Source organism: Panthera leo, chromosome B1, assembly GCF_018350215.1.
Source record: "Panthera leo isolate Ple1 chromosome B1, P.leo_Ple1_pat1.1, whole genome shotgun sequence".
Lineage (NCBI taxonomy): Eukaryota > Metazoa > Chordata > Mammalia > Carnivora > Felidae > Panthera > Panthera leo.
The window spans coordinates 44803093-44823722 of NC_056682.1; the positions used below are offsets into that span (position 1 = coordinate 44803093).

Below are 20630 nucleotides of genomic sequence, written 5' to 3' on the forward strand. Positions count from 1 at the left end.
CGCTAAATTCCCCTTATGCCTTTTATGGGGTCAACCCATGGGGTTTATTTTCTTACTTTTTAAATTTTGGTCTTAGCATTTTGCTTTGCTAGCCTCCTCAACTCTTATTTTTTATTAAAAAAATTTTTTAATGTCTTATTTTATTTATGAGAGATACAGAGCTTGTGCGTGGGAAGAGCAGAGAGAGAGGGAGATCGGGAATCCGAAGCAGGCTCCAGGCTCTGAGCTGTCAGCTCAGCGCAGAGCCCAAAGCGGGGCTCAAATGCACGAACCAAGAGATCATGACATGAGCCAGAGTCAGATGCTTACTACTGACCGAGCCACCCCGGTGCCCCACCTCAACTCTTTTTATATCAGAGAACTGGGAGTTCTCCACAGGACCAAACCTGCTTACTTTTTACATATGCCATTTCTGTAGAAGCTGTATTCTTAATACTGTTTGCTGCATTCTAATGTTGTTCCCCTTTCCCTCTCTGTGCCGGGCAGTCTGTAATCTTATAGTGGTACCCACTTTATGGTTGTATGCTTCCTAGGCCTGTTTTTCCAAATGATTGAAAATGTTATTTCTGAGTGCTTACCCACAGTAGGCACAGGGCTAACCCCTTCACGTGCATGATTTCATTTCCTCCACTCAACCCATTTTATAGATGAGGAAACTGAGGCTCAGAGAGGTTAAAGAATTTAAGGCCATACACCTAAGAAATGGTAGAGCAGGGATCTAAATCATGGCAGTCTAATGTCAGTAACTACATTCTTAACTTACCTATTCAATTGTAAGTTCATAGTATTTGCGTAGCAGCTCTCAAACCAATAGAAAAAGTTTGGGAGCATCATTAAAAAAAAAAAACTCAGAAAGCCTGGGCTAGGGTTGCCAAGTTTGGCAAATAAAAATATAGGATATCCAGTTAAGTGTGCATTTCATATGAATAATATTTTTTTAGTGTGTCTCATGCAGTGTTTGAGACATCCTTACACTAAAAATTATTAGTTGTTCATGTGAAATTCAGACTGAACGGAGCACCCCGTATTTTGTTTGGCAGCCTTAGGCTGGGCGGCTTTCCGGAGTAGAGACTGTAACTTTCTCACTAAATTGATATCAAAATGAGTTTTGGCTCAACTCAAGGAATCTCTGCCCTTTGGGGAAGTGCAGCCGCTATGGATTCTTTAAAATCAGCAACCTCTACAGCACCTACCCAGAATCATGCCAAGTTTACAGGTTAGTTGTTTACTGTTTCCACATTGATGATGGGGGTATTCGTCTGAATATATTTATGTATATATATATATATTTTAAAGTTTACTTTTGAGAGAGAGAAAGCACGCACAAGTGAGGGGGTGGGGGGAGGGAGAGAAAGAGAGAAAGAAAGAGAGAGAGAGAGAGAGAGAGAGAGAGAGAGAGAGAGAGAGAATATGAATCCTAAGCAGGCTCCATGCTCAGCAGAGCCAGAAGGGCCTTGATCCCATCATGAATCTGGGGTCATGACCTGAGCCAAAATCAAGACTCAGATTCTCAACCTATTGAGCCACCCACGTGCCCCACTAGTTTTATTTCTTTATATCACCTATCCTAACATGAGCTATTGCTGAATTTCACTTTAACATAAAAGAAGTAAATACAGGGGCACCTGAGTGGCTCAGTCAGTTAAGCGTCTGACTTCAGCTCAGGTCATGATCTCACTGTTTGTGGGTTTGAGCCCCGCGTCGGGCTCTGTGCTGACAGCTCAGAGCCTGGAGCCTGCCTCGGATTCTGTGTCTCTCTCTCTTCCTCCCCTCCTCTGCTTGTGCTCTGTCTCTCTCAAAAATGAATAAACGTTTAAAAAAAATAAAAAGTAAATACAAAGACTTGTTTTATTTAGCAAGACTGAAAATAAAACTCAGATATAAATTCACACCTTTAGTGTTGTCTAAAACAATTCCTCCAGCTATCAACCTAAGGCAATTAATCCAGCATATAATTTATAGAGTTATTAATATAACAAGAATCATTTCTCATTTACAAAGGGGGTCATTAAACTGTTGGGGCTCTTTCAAAGTAGAGTTTGTTTGACTATTCAATTACCAGCTTACACAGAAATGGAAATACAAACACAAACTGATTGGCTATTAACTCTTTTCTAAGGAAGCAATAGAAATTGTGGCTAGAATCCTACTGAGCACTAAAGTAGAGGTTAAGTTCATGGACACAGAGCAGCCACTAGCCAAGATACAGGTTTATTTTCAACTGAGGGAGGTTTATCTTCAATCAAACTTAGAGAAGTCAGTAAATACGGTGATCTTACTTTCACTACTTACTCTCTGTAAATGGCAAAGTTATCAATGCTGAAAGATACACATACCCATAGAAATTACAACAGATCATGTATAAAACAACTTTTTTTGGATCAATATAGTGCTACAATTGTCAATTTTTTTCCTCCTTCAACTTAATATGACCACAGTTACCTTCAGATTTATGTTATTTTAGTCTTATAAAAATTATTAACAAACTTTGGCTTCCTTGCAAATATTCTGTCCTTATATTAAAAAAGTGATTAAAAACAGTACCGAATATGAACCACTTCTGTAAAGTTTAGTGAGAAACATTCAGCCAAGGTGACTTTTCCTTGGAAAATCCTACAAAAACTGTATTTTATAAACAGTTACTTATTTTGATAGAAGTTCCATTTATAAATAGCAGCCATGACTTTGCTGCCTACAAAATTGTAGGCTGTCACATTTTACATGTTTAGAACTCAAATGTTTTAAGATTGGATTTTCTAGTGAGTGTTAAAGAAACAAAGTCGCACAGACAGACTGGTTAGTCCCATGCTGAGGAAACCGCTGACCTCCATGATTTCACCATTTAGGCAGGTTATAGATAACCGTTGAATTTGAACCGAGGGCTACTGCAACATTTATACTTTGTGTTTAAAGAGGAAGCAACATTAGCAGTGAGGGGGGCAGGTGCAGCAGACTTTACTGAGGCTCTGTTGTGGTTAAAGTGTATCTAGTGCAAGGGACAAACTATCACAGAATGTTGGTATTAGGGAGACTTTCAAGTTAAGAACCTGAGCAAACGTACTGTTCAGAGGCTGAGACATCCTTGCCTTGGGTTCTGTTAAGGTAGCATTTTCTGAGGCTGAGGCGGCAAGTCTCAGGGTAGGGGGAGCTGACAAATATGAAAACTGGGGATGCTGGATGTCATGTGTCCTGTTGCTCCTAACAAGGGATCAATGGCACCGAAATGGAGGAGGGTGAGTATATCTTAATGACGGTTACCCTGTTGGCCTCGGGAGACTGTCTTCTGCAAGCGCCTGTGAGCACATTAAAACCCATCATTCCCACGAACATGTGGTTGCCTGCACAAAGTGTGACCAGGACCAGTGGTTTGAAAATTCTAAGTCCCAGAGATAAGAACAGAGAAGGGCAGCATTTCAGAGGAGTTCACATTTTGTTTCTACCTAAGCAGGCTGATTGTTCCCAGGACCCTAGACAAGCCTGGTGCTACTTGGGAGCAAGCTGGCCCGAATTTTGGGACCGTTCGATAAACCAGGTCTGGGCATGGGATCAAAAATGAAGTGGGGATCTGTGCCAGAAAGTATCATTCATAGTATCGCTGAGGGGGTACAGTGGTAGTTTCTTTGGTGGTGGGGGGAGGGGGGGGAGGCTAATAACAAGGCTGAATTCTCAACCAGAGCTTGTCATGGAGAATACCAACGTGTTTGCAAGTTAACTCGAGACAACCTAACAATCTGGTGCACGACTCGTAGGCTACATAAGCTGAACACCACCCCACCCCCCATTTCAGGATAGAAGAAAACCTTTCATGTTTGTTCTCCTCCATCCCAAATCTCCCAGAGTGACTCAAATTTTTCCTACTTAGAAATGGAAAAACAAAAACAAAACTAAAACCAAACTCAAACATTTGAACAGATTTTGATGCAGCCCTTCCAACCCAGGGGCCGGGGCAGGGCCTCGGGCATGTACCCCCATCGCTGTCTCTGGAGATTTAGCACTCAGTCTGACCCCTGTGTGGCTGTCAGTGCCCTAGATTTAAAAACACGTGCTACTTAGAGAATGGGCTCCCTTTTTATCGCTGCGTCAGACTAATGCCAGCGCAAGCTAGAAGCATTATGACTAGGAGATCTTCCAGGGACCGTCCTCCTCCCCCACAGGAGCTCTTCAAGGTAGAATCCCCACAATAGAAAAGACACTTGATCTCAAGGAACATACGCAGTTTGCCAAGCAGGTGCCATGGTGGCTGAGAGAGATGACAACCCCACGTCAGCAGCTATTAAGACACTTGGGTTGTTTGTTCCTGTCTTCCTGATGCCAAGTGGAATTAATGAACAGATGTGAGAGGAAAAAACCAAATCACAGAACAGGTGAAAAGTTTTAAAAAGAAGCGTGTGGTGGTGCCCAAAGCCTGACTCTGGAATGTAGTTGGAAACCACCGCTCTTTGAGCCCTGGGGCAAGGAGGGCAGTGGACAGAAAGGTCTGCAGAGCCGACAGCTCAGGTTCTTCCTTAAGAGGACTCCAGAAAAGCGTGCCAACGTGACTCACAGACGCCCCGAGAGAAATGCCAGCAAAGCCCAACATCCCCTGCAGCTGTCCCCCCGCAGCTCTGCTGGCAAACTCAAAAGCACACATTTGCTCAGTTGCTGGGCCTCACCCCCAGGTGTCTCCCACCTTGGAGGCAGGGGCGAGAAAACTGGACCCCGTTTTCCCAAATAAGGGAAATCAGATCACCTGGAGGCAACACCCTACGTTTCTCCCACTCTGTAATGACTGAGTCCCTCCTTAAATCTGCTTCAAAGGGCTAAAATTAGTGTCTAGAGGGCAAAGGTCAAAGCCATGGTTTCCCAGTCTTAACAGAAGTCATCTGACCCACTTACCTGAATAAAACCCCAAATCATCAACCCCTTCCCGTCCTTCCCAGGGAGGGGATCTATTTAAATCCATTTCTTCTTTTTTTTCACCACCGAATGTGGGAGAGAGTCAAGGCAGGTAATGTGGGAGGGAGGAGCATCCTGGTTCATCATTCAAAAATAAAGATCTCTTTTAAGTGTCATCTGAGGTCGTATACAAAAATTTCAATTCTCCTCAGGGTCTGCTTCCAAGGGGTCATCATCGAAACTCAGCTTGTCAGCTAGCCCCTCGAACTGCTTGCCCAGACCGCCTGCGGAGTCCATGAACATGTTCGGGATGTCTTTGCCAAAGTAAATCTTGCTGTTGGAAGCAATGGCTTTGTACTTCATCAGCTGCAAATACTCAGGGGTCAGCTTTAGCTGTAAGAAAAAAGGAAAGGCGGCTATGTGGAGGCAGATTCAAGAAAACTCTGGATGGCACCCTTCACTTTTCACAAGGAGAGGGTCTTTGTCGAAGAAATGTGCCTTCCCTACCCCTTCCTGGTCTCACTGTTCTGTTAGTAACGGGTACTGATTTCCAAGGTCAGAGCTGCAAGGGAGTTTTAGGGAGTTTCTGGGTTTAGCACGACAACTGAGCTTCTACTGAGGCATGGCTAAGGAACAGGGGAGCACCAGGCCCACACCGCATGGCAGCCAGCACGTCTGGCTAGGAGGGGCTTTGGTGGCAGTGGCCATCCAACATCACAAACCCTCAAACCACATCAGCCCAAAGCCAAATATACCCTCTTGTCACCAGGTGCATTGGGCTTTACCTTGTTTGCTTCAGCGATTTTCATAGCGGTGTAGCACTCGGCATCAGCCTTTGCCTTCTCCCGGGCCAGAAAGGCAGCATCTGAGGGCAAGAACGCAGTGAACTGCAGTGTAGATGTTACCAGAACCCTGGGCCCTGTGACGTTCCCCTGGTTGCCTCTGTGACCTTGGGAGACTGCTCTTTTCTCTCTGTGGTTTGGTTTCCTCTTCCGTGAAATGGTGGAAAGAGGCATTTTTTCCTACTTCATAAGTTGTTGTGAAAATCAACCATGGGTGAAAAATGCTTTGAAGTCATCTCCGGATAGTGGGGACCAACTCTGAGCACGTCTGTTGCTATGCCCAGCGACACTTACGAAGGCAGTCTCGGGAAAAGTGCTGCCAAGGGACACTTCCTGTGTCCACAGGCTGAGTCCTTGTCGCTCCGCGTCTGGGAAGACAGGGGTGGGGTGCCACTTCACACCTCTTGTGCTGCACAGCAAGAGCGCGAGGAGCCCAAAGAAGGCTCTAAAGACAGCCAGAAGTGGCTCCCCCTAAACCTGGATGCCACGAACATGAAACAGCTCGGTCCCTCTCCACCTTCATTTCTCTTTTATTTCCACTGACCATTTCAAAAAGATTCTAGTTAACACTGGTTAAGCTGGCACAACTCCCAACAGGAGAAGTCCATGCCATGGTCCAGACTAACACCTGTTTGGATGAAGACCTATTTAAACTTCCACCATGCAAGCAAAACACTTCCTTAATCTGCTGAGACCAGCTTTCTGTCAAGCTGATGCAAAACTTTTGATGCTTGCTCCCTTGCCTTGGGAATGCGGCCAGTCTCGTGTAATATCTGTAGCAAAAAGCCTAGAAGAAAGGTCAGCCTGTGGGTGGGTTCTTACTGCACACCCCCAGCACGGCCCCGGGCGGAAAGAGCGTGCAGTCTGGCTGGGGCGCTGGCTGCATGGGGCCCACTCAAGTGGTCTTAGCACCTGATGACATGTTTTTATAAGAAATAAAAATGCGTTGTTTTGCAGAGAGCTCCCTAACAAGGAACTGCTGGCCTGTAAAATCCCAGCTGGCTCCTCACTGGGCCCCTGCAAAGCCTGAGAGCCCCATGGTGAGTACAAGTTGACATGGCATTTCGAAGCTGGGCCTCGAGGTCCTATTTTTGTCCTAGAATTTGCTTGATATAAGGCACCACGTGAAGGAAAGGGCAGGTGGTGGGAATGAGCTGAGGGCTTAGGGGCAGGGAACTGAAGGTGAATAATATTCAGAAAAGCCAGTCAAGAAAACACTTTTCTCCAGCTCCAGTGTTGTTGGTACCGAAAAGGTGTCTTTTTCAGACCTGCCTCAGTATCTACCATAGGGATACTGAGAGCAGACTTAGAAGCCACAGCTGTGGGGGGTAGGCACGGCACAAGGAGGGGCTGTTCTGGCCTAGCCTCTGAGTTCACTGCCACTGAGACCCTTGCCAGACAGCAGGGATTTACACAATTTCCCTTTTTCTTACTCCTCACCCGAGAGCACCTAACAGCACTACATGGACATTTGTTGAATCAGTGAACGCTCTCTGAAGTGGAAAACGTATGCCAGCCTGGCCCAAATCTCCCCCAAACTTGAGTCAAAGCACAGTGAAAAAGGAATTTTCCAAGGAAATCCGGACATCTTAGAACAAAGGTTAAAGAGCCAAGGAAAAGGGCTCTCCCGACCCCACCCCCACCCAGCCACACAGTGGGGCGTGAGGAAAACTCAGGCACTCATTTCAGCTTTGCTCACCTTCAATTTCCGAAATCTTTTTCTCGGTCTCCTTCTCCATCACCTTCTGCCCATAGGTGATTTCTGCCACCTGAGCCACTTTTTCTGCCTCTGTAGTGACGATGTTGAGAAAAGGCTTAGAGCACTATGGATATCTCACAGGCTAGACTAAATCCCACCCTTCCTGTGATCAGAGTCCCTGATGCGGGGATGCGGATGTGTTCAGAGGGAGGGCCCCAGAGGGTGACCACGGTGGGCACGTGTGGACTGCACCTGTGAGTGCAGTACCCCGACATCGGCATGAGACAGTCAGCCGGGAGACCTGGGCCCTCCCATGAAAGCGAGGAATGAGTCCCAACCTCTCTCCTAAGTCACAGGGGTGTTTCTCCCAAAAGAGTATTTTAAGGAATACGGTAGTGTCTAAAAAGGTTCTTCCTGCCACTTCACTCTGGGAAGCAGTCAGTAGTCGTTGATGATCTAGTGCAGAGGTTAGGAGCCGGGTTCTGGCCAGGGTCTCTGCGGGTGAACCCCATTTCCACCACTTACTTGCCATATGACACTGGGCACGTTAGTTAGTCCCTTCGTGCTTGTGAGGAGACGAGTCACATGTAAGTGCTTAGAAAAGTGCACGGCTCATGGTAGGTGCTTGAGAAGTATTAGCTACTACTATTATCGATTAAGAATTAACTAGGAAGGGATCCTTTCATTTCAGAGATAGGGGGAGACTCAAAGCTCACCGGCCCTGCCCACCATCTGACAACTTCAGTGTCGCTTCCGGGAGTACAAGTGCCGCTCCTGTGCGCGGCCAGGGTTTGCAGGACCGTGTGACCTAACCGCGCCCGAGGCTTCCTCGCCATCTGCCCGCCTTCCCCAGCCCTTCCACCCTGAGAGGGGATCCCAGAACCACATCCAGACCGATCAGGGCCTTCTTGCGCTCTGTCTCAGCTTCCTTCTCCACCACCTTCTGTTTCTGGGCTGCAATGAGCAGCTTTGTCTTCTCGCTTTCCCTGAAGGGAAGAACAGTATGCAGCCGTGAGGCGGCTGCGGAAAACGCTTCCGAGGAACTTCACTGTCCCCTGGAGGAACCAAACTTCTGCTGAGGAGAGGCAAACCTGGCTTTCTCACTCTCGCCTGGAAGGCTGTTCCCTGTCCCAAGTAAGAGCAGATCTGTTGCAGGCAGTAATGCGGCTCTCTTTCTCCTCCCAAATAACTCATTTGTGAGAAGTAAAGCATAATTTACTTAGGTAAAATGCACCTGCCTGCCCACTGAACCGCCTCTTCCTCCCATCTTCTTTGGCACGAGCCATGAAGCACAAACAATGCCCCCTGGCCCTTTTCAAAGCATCACTGCTTGAAAGGGCTTCTCCGGAGCCCAGGTGACTGTTGTGACACACCCGCCCCACCTTACAGTGCAGCGGGCTGTGCCGAATACTCAAGGAGGGGAAGAAACGCGTGGCACGGGTTAACTCTGGGATGGGATGAGGTGAGGGGTGTGGGACAGAGTGGGGGGTACAGGTTGGGCAGAGGGAATACTCACATCAACTCGTAGTTTCTGCGGATCGCCTCGGGTATATTGGGCTTTGTGACCCGCACGGCCTGGGGAAGGATAAAAATAGCACCTGATGGGAAGGTGAGGGTGGTGAGGGACCCGAGCAGCTGCCACTAGCCCTTGATCTGCTTGCACAAGAAGGACATCCCTTGGAAGAGTGGGGGATACACCTTTACCAGGGGGTGTCCCACAGTGGCCATGCTTACTTGGATGACGAGCCCGGGGGCCATGGAGGTCAGGTCCTGTTGCAAAGCCAGCTTGAGATTTTCATCAATCTGATCTGGAATCAAGAAAGACCGAAAACGTTGTTGTTACGTTTTTTAGGCAGGGTGGAGGAAAGTGTGAGGGCAGAGTACAAACTAACACGCCAGCTCAAGAATGCACCTGACAGGCCAAAGGTCTTTCCAAGGCAGAGCCCAGAAATCTAAAGATACCCTGCACGTCTTTCTTGTTTTTAAAAAATTTTTAATGTTTATTTATTTTTGAGAGAGAGACAGAGCACGAGCGGGGGGAGGGGCAGAGAGAGAGGGAGACACAGAATCTGAAGCAGGCTCCAGGCTCTGAGCTGTCAGCACAGAGCCAGACATGGAACTTGAACTCATGAACCAGAAGATCGTGACCTGAGCTGAAGTCAGATGCTTAAATGACTAAGCCACCCAGGCGTCCCCCGCCACCCATCTTTCAAAGTGACATCCCTGTGCGGCCCCTCTACATAAGCTAGATGGGAGAGTGTCCTTTTCCTGTGGCCTCCAGATAAAATCACCGAGGCTGTTGAAAATATCAACCTTGCCCAAAAGGAAACTGAGCTTTCAAAAGAACAAGTACAAACAACAATTCTAGCACATTTCTTGAGTCAGGCAGCAGCCTTCCCCTAGACAACAGCAGCGAAACAGAGGGCGGGCCCCCATTTTCAAGAGGAAGGAAGGTGGAGTGGCTGTGTTAGGTATTTCGAAGGGAGCCAAGCACATTAAATCTGGTAATTTTAGAAGTTTCTACCAGAAAAACAGACTCTGACGTCAAGGAAAGCCCCAGGGAAGACTATTTCCATTAAGAACTCCCATCAAATAACACAAGGGGAAAATGAAAATTTACGGTTCTGGAAATGAGCCCAAGTCCTCTGATGTGTCGTTTGCTTTGGCCCTGATTGCTCTGTCAGAATTCACATGGGAGTCGTTTCATAGGGAAGTTTAGGAAGAGCTCTAACTGGTTGCCCCTTCTGGCTGTGACTGTGCGGGGCCACAGCTGCCCTCTCTGGCCTGGGGCTTCTCTTCCTGGCCCTCCCCCCCCCCCCCCCCCCCGACCACCCTCCCGAGGTCTTCTATAAGACCCTGCAAGGCCCTGAGAAGACTCCATGAAACCTCGAAATCTGGCTGGGACATCGGAACTGAATCACCTCTCTTATTACTGTCAGCTGTCACCTGCTTGAAGTAGCCGTTCTTGGTCACCTGTGCCCAAAGAGGAGCCACTGAGGAACAGCAAATGCCTTTAACAGATGCCCAAATGGAGGCCCATGGAGGTTCAGTGATGTGCTCAAGCGAGTTAGCAGTCAAACTAATAAACCTGTTTGGTCACTATGCTTTAATTTTTAGGTCTAAAATGGCACTTTCTTCAGCTGTCATATCGGTCAGCAAGGAATTTTAACATTTCTATGGACTGGATATGCTCTCATGAGCCTGTCAGCGTGAGGGAGAAATGCCCCAAAGGCAGCACCTCAGACCTGATATGTGTTTAACAATTTGACAGATGGAGATAAACATCACATTTCATATTTTCTATTTTAGATAGATCAACCAAATTTGAGATGTTCTGTGCCCTCCCTAGGTTAATAATAACATTGTCATTTATTAGTGGACACCTGTGGTCCTGGGCTAGTAACTTTCTAGGACAATCTGGAAGAAATATTTTGCAAGGTGGTTTATTATCAAAGCAATACTAGTAAGTTTTTTACACATTATAGTTCTGCAGATAAATTCTGATTAGGTTATATTACACAAAGAGGTTGAATCAGGTCAACTTCTGAGCAAGTACCAGGTAATGTTTTTATAAAGTCGGCAGACTGGGGTGCCTGGGTGGCTCAGTCAGTTAAGGGTCCGACTTCGGCTCAGGTCATGATCTCATGGTTTGTGAGTTCAAGCCCCGCATTGGGCTCTGTTCGGACAGCTCAGAGCCTGGAGCCTGCTTCAGATTCTGTCTCTGTCTCTCTGCCCCTCCCCTACTCGCTCTCTGTCTCTCTCTCAAATATAAAAAATAAAACATAAAAAAATTTATAAAGTGGGCAGAGAGGACGCAGCAGGGTAAGCAGTGATGAGAATTAGGCCACGAAGCTGAGTCAGGGCTGTGAGTCCTGAGAGGACAGAACCAGGAGAAAACCTCCATGCCTAACGAGTGGGATTTGAGACATGAATTTCTCTTTTACAGATGCAAATAGATTCTAAGCAAGACAGTGATCTCCCAAGACTTAATTTTTCTAATCAATTGATTAATTTTTTGAGAAAGAGAGAGAGCATGAGCAAGGGAGAGGGGCAGAGGGAGACAGAGAGAATCTTAAGAATCTAAGCATGGATCCTGACGTGGGACTTGATTCTACAACCCTGGGGTCATGAGCTGAGCCAAAATCAGAAGTCAGATGCTCAAGCAACTGAGCCACCCAGGCACCCCAAGACTTAACTTTAAAAAGAAAAACATTTCAAAGCAAATATATTTTCTGAGCTTCTCTGTAAAAGAAGCTTCACTAAGCTACTAAGTTTATCTCTATGACAGTAAGTTTTCTTTCTTTCTTTTTACTTTATCTTGAAGATTTTATTTTTAAGTAATCTCTACTCCCAATGTGGGGCCCGAACCCATGACCCTGAGATCGAGTCACGTGCTCCACTGACTTAGCCAGCCAGGCGCCTTGACAGTAAGAAGTTTTCTAACGCAAAATGATGTCACATTTTCATTTTCTCTTCATGGAAATTAGACCCCTTTGCCTTTTGTTGTTTCAAATGCTTTAAAATGTTCATTTAATGGCACAAGTTCTAAAACAGTGGCTCTAGAGAAAAGTAATGATATTTTATAAAATGCTAATCAGTTTGAGGTAAAAAAAAGAAAAAAATAAGGCAAACTTACTGCATTTTTTGTAAAAGCATGCTGAATCCAAACCCTCTAAAGTGAATTTAGATTCACTTCCTATTGCAGAAAAATTGAAAGTGACTCTGACGATTTCCCAAATCTGGAACACCGTGTGCAGGGGGCTCTGATCGCGGTCTCCGGCAGCACCAGGCGCTCCTCCCCTGTCTACTCTGAAACGTCCTCACGCACGGTCCTTTTTCAGGAAGATTCCTGGGAAAAGTCACTGTCTAGTCCTCATATCAAGACTAGCTGTACCATCGTTTACTTTCGGCACCGGCTACTAGAACACTTCCGGCAGCAAGCTGAACCAGAACGCTTCTTGCGAAAGAGCTTTAAGGATTACTGAACTGTTTCCCTCCCTTGCTGCTAAAGTCACACTATGTTTATTTTGGTGGCTAAAGAGGACAAAAGGTATCCACTTAAGTACGTGGATTCTTTTAAGGATTTTCCTATTCATCCCTACAGGTATAGGGTTAAAAAGACCCACCACCACAAAGCTCTGGGAACTTTAAGTAGCTATGGTCCTTGTCCCCCTTCCAGAATTAAATGCGACTCCTGCCGTCCTCTTCGCCTTTCCTGGCTTCCCTGCATTCGGTGTGGTGTGGTGGGAAGCAAGGTGAAGCGAGAGTTCTAGCTTCAGCCCTGCCATTTGTCTCTTTGAGCCTCACTCAGTACCCTTATCTGAAAATGAGGCTGCTGGGTTGGATACTCTCTCAGGTTCTTGAGAACTGACCCTGTCTTATTACAGAAGGGTGTTTTAGGGACAGCAGGTGTTTTAGGGACTGCCATTCCAGTCCTGATGTGAACCAGGAGGCCTCCAGTCCACTGTCATCCATGTGCCCAAACTTCACCTGTCTTCTTGACCTTCTGCTTCTATCAGCACAGACCGGTTCCTGAGCACTGGGCTTGCACTTCCTGTCCACCCGTACCCATCCTGCCCTACGGTGGCTCGGAAGTCGGTGGTGGGGGGAACAGCTGCCAAGGCATACCATGGCCAGAAGAGGCTTCCTTACCAAAGAGCTCGATGTAGACCTCCTGAAGCGTATGCACGCTGCAGAACTGGTTCAGTTCGTGGTGGATCTTGTTGAAGATGAGGGCCTTGTCGTAGTCAGCAGTGTAGTTCTTCACTATGTCATACACTGGGAGGGAGGGTGGGATTGCAAGGTAAGAAAAGGCAGCCCCCCCCCCCCCCCCCCCCCCGCCACTGCCTGACGTGCTGCAGCAGACCCTGGTGGTGGGGGGCGCGCGGGGGGACATGCTGGGCAAAGTAAGCCGGTGGAGAAGGGAAACTGGAAAAACGTACCTGCGTTTGGGACCAAGAAGTTTACCACTTCAATTCTGTCAAAGTAGATCATTACACCACCACTGTTGGAGGAAGAAGGGACAGAGAAGTCACCAGTAGGCTCTGGAACACAGTGCAGTCCCAGGGCGATGGCGTAAGAAGTGTGACTCAGCAGGAAAGAGTTCGAGGGAGGTCAGAAGGCAGGAGGGATCTCCAAGTAGGAATCTTCCAAGTTTGGAGCAAGAACACAGTCTCCCAAGAAATCACACCTCCTAAAAATATCTCCAGACGGAGAAAAATGAAACTTTTGGGGGTACCAGTAAGAAAAAGAATAGTCTGTATCTTTTGAATCTGCCATGCCTTTTGACTGAAGCAATCAATTGCAGGGAAAAGTCAAGGTGTTCTCAGAACTTAAAGGTCACAGTGGGATTTTCCGGTCACCATTTCTCATGGTCTCCACCCTCACGTTGGTTCAGCCCTTCCCTTTCCCTGCAAATATTCGTTTTTATAAACAATTTTGGGTATACAGGAACGGTGAAAAGAATAGTACAACTAACGGCCATACACGAACACTAAACTTAACAACTGTTAACATTTTACCTTCTTGATTGATCTTTTTTATGCTGAACATTTCAACGTTGCAGTCATGATACTCTTTACCCCTTCATACTTTAGTAAGCAACACTCACCTAGGAGTAATGACATTCTCCTATGTAGTCCTAACTCCATCCCCAAACGTAAGAAAATTAGCAAGAATCCCTTAACAGCCTCTGATACCTAGTCCTTATTCCAATTTCCTCACTTGATCCTGTTGTGGACTGAAGTGTGTGCCCTCCAAAAAGCCATAAGTGTAAACTCCAAAACCCCCAGGTGACTGTATTGAGAGATGGCCTTTCAGGTGGTAATTAAGGTTATAAGGGCTTAGGGGTGGGGCGCTCACCCAATTAGAGTGGTAAACGAAAAAAGGCAGCCACCAAACATCTTTTTCTCTGCATGTACAGAGGAAAGGCCGTGTGAGCACACAGCAAAGCCACCATATGCAAGCGAGGAAGAGAGGCTTCACCAGTTTCCACCCAGTCTGTGGCACTGTGTTATAGCAGCCCGAGCTGACGAATCCAGGCCTTCTCTGTCTTTCATAGCTGGTATTTTTGAACCAGGTTCTAATCAAGGCTCACCATCCACCACATTTATGTCTTTTAAGTCTCCTTTTCAACCCAAAGCTCCTCCTTGTGATGAGATCAGGCCCATTATCCCGTGAGATGCCCTAATTCTGGATTTGCTCCCATGTTTCCTTGTGGTGGTGTTTGTCACCCTGTCCAGTTTAGATCTCCTTTACTTTCCAAGCGGACCACTAGAGCAGTGTTCTGTTTGGATCGCCAGACCCTGAGGTCTCCCCTACCTTTTTATTTATTTTTTATTATTTTTTTAAATGTTTATTTATTTTTGACACAGGGAGACTGCAAGCGGAGGAGGAGCAGAGAGAGAGGGAGACACAGAATCCGAAGCAGGCTCCAGGCGCTGAGCTGTCAGCACAGAGCCTGATGTGGGGCTTGAACTCACGAACTGTAAGATCATGACCTGAGTCGAAGCCGGACGCTTAACTGACTGAGCCACCCAGGCGCCCCTCCCCCTACCTTTAAAACATTCTCCATAGATGGTTATACAAAACCTATCTTCTTGTATTGGGTCATTTGCCTGCTGAAGGCCTTTAGTGGATCTTCACTTGTAACAGAAAAAGTCCAAACTTATCACAGCATTCCAGGCTCTCCCAAATCTGTCTACCTCCCATGATTTTCCCCGATGCACTGCACCGCCTAGTCAAATTGGAGCCTAGGGAGCTAGGAGGTGGGGAACTTGGTAAAACTACCAGGAAGGAATGCATCCCTTTTCGCTATCTCTTGCTGCAGTCAGCCAGACAGCCCTTCTGTTGCTGCAGGTGTAACTGCTTTATCCCGGGGCCCTTACCTAGTCCCGCAAGGCACGTTCTTCACCTCATCTGTCTGCAGTGTGGTCTAGAAATGGAGGAGACATAAAATGCTGTAAAATGGGCAGTGACAAGCAAAGTAACTGCATTTTAGAATCCCAAATGGCCTGGTCCTTGAAGTTATCTGGGATGAGCTTTGCTCTTGTTAAACATGAATGTTTCACCTAATCCTCCTTACTTATAGGGTGTGACACCCAAACAAAGGTACCTACCCACCTCCCCCCCCTTCACTGTAAGTGAATCACCATACAGATGAGCTTAGTAATGACTTAGTAAAAAAGACCCTGCATTAGGAGTCCTAAGACCTGTGTTTATCTCTGTCTCTTCCTTTACCAGTCTTGAAACAGCGGATTCTTTATTTGGCTCAGCCCATTCTCAGCCTTATTGTAAGACTCGTGAGGTCATGTGCACAAATGCACTCTAGAAACCATCGAGCAGAGGAAATAGCAGAAGTGATGTACAGGGAGAATGCTGAGGAGGTATCCTGGGATATTTTCCTGGGTTAGTTTTAAAGTCATTCTCTAAATCTTATTCCTCTTAGCTGGACATACTTCAAAGATGGCTAGTCTAACTTAGCCAGGCTTTTAGATCTGTCATAACTAATCCTACTTCTACTTAGATGTCATTTCCCTTCACTGAGTCCAACTCCTCCCACCCCAACCAAATTATGTTCACATCTATGAATTTCAAATAAGAACCAGCAAATTTACCATGTTTTATTTCTATTTATCTTGGTAGCCTGTGATTTAAAACACACAGACACACGCACCCTACTTTTCCTTCTATACATTCAGAACATATTCTTCTTTGGTTTTACCTTGAAGTGAAGAAATAATTCCCAGCTGGGGCTGCTGGGCCAAGGCAATGACCCCATCCAGCTATTTCAACAACCAAATAAAGCTCTAGAGTACATGGTTCATGGAGCCTCATTCTCCATTAGATATATATACATACACATATACATATATGTACACATATACATGCATATATGCATACGTGTATATAAACATGTGCATATATACATACACATGTACGTATGTATGTATACACATATATATATGTGTGTGTACGCGTTTGTGTGTATGTTTGTGTGTGTGTGTGTGTGTGTGTGTGTGTGTGTGTGTATGAGATTCCTTGGAAAGGCATTATACTGACCTAATGGTAAGTAATTACAATCACGCGTTTGTCAACACCCCAAATCTGCAGTGGTCCAAACATACCCCATAAGCCAAGTATACCTGCACAGACTTATATGATGTGATGAAAGGGAGCATGAGATGGAAACCAGGGCCACTGGTGGAAGTCAGTAGGGCACCGCCTCTGCAGAGGAAGAAGAGAGAGGCAGTTTAGCAAGAGGTATCTATTACATCAATACTATTTGCACCGGCCCCATAAACGTTTCATATAGAGTGCCACGTGTCTCAGCCATGTCCACAGACCCCTTCCTCTCAACTCGACCCTAATATTCTAGGAAGTTTGATGGTAAAACATAAAACCATTATTTATGCTTTTGTGGCAAGAAAAATAGGCACATGGGCCAAGTGGAATAAAGACGGCAGAATCCCTGGCAATACTTAACGTAAGAGGAACTCTGTCTTTGTCATATCTGTTGAGCTTGTGGCAATCCAGGAGGGCAGTTAAGTCCAGTAACACATTTATCAATTAACTGCACTAATGCTGGATCCCAGTGACATGAACAATCAAAAGAATAATTTTAAGAAATGCTTTAAAAATCATTTACAAACAAGGGGCACCTGGGTGGCTCTGTCGGTTAAGCATCCGACTTTGGCTCAGGTCATGATGTCACGGTTCGTGTGTTTGAGCCCTGTGTCGGGCTCTGTGCTGACAGCTCAGAGCCTGGAGCCTGCTTTGGATTCTGTGTCTCCCTCTCTCTCTGCCCCTGCCCCACACACCCCCCACCACACTCTGTCTCTAACTCTCAAAAATAAATAAAAATGTTAAAAAAATTTTAAAAAATCATTTACAAATATTTTCCAGGCGGTAGCATTACTTTATAACCAAGTTGTATGTAAAGGGTAACAAAGTTAAAAGCCTTTTTGGGGGGACACATAAGCAGAAGGTGGGGAGAAATAAAGGGGAGAGTGGATCCCAACGAGACTTTTAGAACTTGCTATCAGCAATCCAGGAATAGGCATCTTGAGCATATATAAGAAGGAGTTCATAAAGACTTAAAGCAAAAAACCTGGTCATGGAGGTTACTGAAAGGAAAGCAACCCAAGATTTGTAAGTGCTTCTTTGCTTTATATTATGAAGGAAAAAAATACATTATTATATTTTTTAAAAAGAGCAATAAAACAGCTACCCAATGGAGCTTTCTTGTAAGAACCACTATCCTAGCGCTTGCCCGAATGGTTATGTATCAATCTGCAGGATTTCTCATTTTGCCTGAAACGTTAATTTAAAAATTTTTTTTTTTTTTCAACATTTTTAATTTATTTTTGGGACAGAGAGAGACAGAGCATGAACGGGGGAGGGGCAGAGAGAGAGGGAGACACAGAATCGGAAACAGGCTCCAGGCTCCGAGCCATCAGCCCAGAGCCTGATGCGGGGCTCGAACTCACGGACCGCGAGATCGTGACCTGGCTGAAGTCGGACGCTTAACCGACTGCGCCACCCAGGCGCCCCTGAAACGTTAATTTTAAAGAGTGGGTACAAACTGGCAGATCAGGCTAGCTCAAGTTGCCATCAAGAACTGGTGCTCATCGGAGGTAACCTTGTGGCACCAAGATGCCGGGAGGGGGATATGAGAAAACGAGGTTTCAGAGATAACCTGCAAGCACTGGTTTCCTGTGGATTTTAACTCTAAACCTCTATACACATTTATCATTCACCATCCACAGCATCAACTTGAGACTACTAAGTTTTATATTTACATTTATGTATGTATATAAGCGTGTGTGTATATGCCCCCCTCCCCTGGTCACTGACACAACAGCTCAGTCTAAAAGATTCCTCTATTCAATGTACACAGATATTCAACAGAATCTGCTAGACAGTGAGTAGGAAAGAAAGTCATTTAACAGGAAGTTGCAAGCTTCTCCCTGTCCCTTCCTTACCTGTAATACACCCCAATATGTCCCTCTTCTATCTTGTGCACAGCTGAGAAAAGAGACGCACAAAAGAAACTGGAAGCCACAGCCACAACTGCTCCCAACTGAGCCATCAGTGAGCCTTTATCCTAGGGAAAAAGATGCAAGAAAATGTGTGTGGTCCGACATGCAGGAGAAAAGCCATGACAAGCAGAGAGAGCACCTTACTAAGCTGGGCTCCCTGCAAGTGGCTCCTATCCAGCCTGCTGTAGTATGAACACAAGGCTAGATCTACAACTCTTTTCATCCCTGTTCTCAGGCAACATTCCCACTCCTTCCTTAGCTGTGGAATTATACTCCCCACCTCGCTGGAGAGGCAGTGGCTCCAGATACAGCCGGGCCCCAAGAGAGAACCAGTGCCAATTGGGCAGCGTTCAGAACACAGCCTTCTCTTCCTGTGAACATGAATGTGCTGTCACGGGAGCCACTCACGCTAGTAAAAGGGAAGAGAGGCAGCTGCAGTATGTTGCCCAAATTACAGAGGATGTCAAATGACAGGCAGTTGTGGCTATGTAATTCTGGTCAGAGCCTCCCAGTCCTAATTGCCTGCCATTTCAAAAGAAACCATTATTTAGTCTTTCCAGATGCTGGAGCGACAGACACAGCATGTGAGCAGAATTCCATGATGGGATTCTCTGGCTTTTCGTCCACCTTCCCAGTTATTCCTTTGGATCTAAATGGGGGAGGGCTCTACACTCCCTCCCATACACTTGACTGGCACTTTGCACCCGACAGGTCCCCAAGCCCCACGGTTAGAGAAGAAAGAGGGTTCCCAAGGGTGGGAAGACTGGGCTCCTGGGTCCAATTGGGTCCAGGCACCAGGATGAGAAAGAGCTGGCATCTAGAGACTCATTTTCTGAACACCGAAGGATCTGGAAAAACGATAGTAACTGACAGCAAAGTTCACAGGCGTGCCCGGGCCCACCCGTGCAGGGCGTGGATTCTGCCTCCCAGGACTAACATAGCTAGCTAGGGCTCAGACATCTGCAAGGCGCTTATTTTACCGTAGCGGACTCCAGCTACCGATCTGCAGCTGCGTCCTTTCTGCAAATGCCCTCCTCCCCGCTCCCAAATCGCGCCCCTTCCCAGCCCTCTTCCGAGAGAGGGTCGCGCGTCCCAAGCGCCCTGGGGCTGAGGGGGAAGGGACGAAACAGAAAGGGGTTGCTTTCTAGCTCCTGAGGGAGAGAGGCTGCTGGGGTTCGAGCCCGGGAGAACGGCTGATCAGCTCGGGCCGGGAGCCTCAAACAGGCCCAGCGCGCACACTAAGGGGCGGGGGCCGCGTACCAGGCTGTCCCTCCAGGCGCTCCGTACTCGTCCGAACCTCCGTGCAACCGTAGAAACCGCCACGCCCCTCCACACGCTACTTCCTTCCGGGTCCGTCGCCTCGATGACGCCTTTAGTTCACGCGAGAAGACTCCCGCCTTCTTAGCTTGTCAGCCCCGCCCCCGCGCTCCCCGAGTTCGTTGTCCGCGCGTGGGCGCCAGGGGGCGCCCTCGGCTTGGTCCGGCCCGTTGGGACCTCTGGTTAGGGTTTCCAGGGCGGGGACGGTGCGGAGCGCCTGGAGAGTGACGAGCGGGAGGAAGCTAGTAGCGGCGGGTGCTGAGTGACTGAGCATGTAGCTTTCCGAGGTTTTGACTTTGGAATTTGCCCTGGATTCCCCCCCGCCCCCCCTCCCCCCCAGCCCTGCCATTAGGTCAAGTGTATTTTTCGGGGCAGGTACCAGCGAGTTGCAGCCATTCTAGCCCTCTGCTCGCGCGTTCCTGTAGCACCGGTGAATGAAACACGTCTTTTAACGCGTGGATTAGCACCTTTACGTCGTTCATCAACAAACAGTCCCTATTTTGAATTGCTTTCCTAGGAGCCTTGGCCTTTGAGGTCCCCACAGCACCATACAGTAGACAAAAAAAGGAGTTATCCCAGTTTTAGTAAATAGGATCCTGAGCTCAGTGTGGTGCGGGGGTAACGGTGGATGAAAGCCTCCCTTGCGCTCCGTCAACTTCGGGAGCTTAACTGCCTTTATAACACCTAACTGCGGTACACAGAGGCTGGTGCACTCTCCTTGGAGGGACTAAGTTCCCTGAGGGCAGCTTAGGTTCCCAGCAAATGCAGACTGAAGGCATAATGGCACCAGGATCAGGATCTAGAGCTTGGGTGTTCTGGTCTCAGGGCCTCACGTTGTCCGCAGCTGTGGCTGTTCAA

General features: G+C 47.1%; 1 protein-coding gene across 3 annotated transcripts; it reads right to left on the minus strand.

Annotated features, from left to right (window-relative positions):
- Positions 1–1830: 1830 nt before the first annotated feature.
- On the minus strand, positions 1831–19801 carry ERLIN2 (ER lipid raft associated 2). Of its 3 annotated transcripts, none has more exons than XM_042934896.1 (12): positions 19716–19801; positions 18399–18520; positions 16560–16641; positions 15303–15349; positions 13359–13420; positions 13069–13194; positions 9151–9224; positions 8933–8991; positions 8311–8402; positions 7417–7506; positions 5661–5740; positions 1831–5268 (listed from the first exon to the last, which is right to left on the minus strand). In XM_042934896.1, the coding sequence occupies exons 2-12, from the start codon at positions 18503–18505 to the stop codon at positions 5074–5076; spliced, it is 1014 nt and encodes a 337-aa protein (XP_042790830.1). In that variant the 5' UTR covers positions 18506–18520; positions 19716–19801; the 3' UTR covers positions 1831–5073. The 3 variants fall into 3 exon arrangements, with proteins under 3 accessions (XP_042790830.1, XP_042790831.1, XP_042790832.1); XM_042934897.1 differs by lacking the exon at positions 19716–19801 and adding an exon at positions 19436–19704; XM_042934898.1 differs by lacking the exon at positions 19716–19801 and adding an exon at positions 18736–18832.
- Positions 19802–20630: the final 829 nt, after the last annotated feature.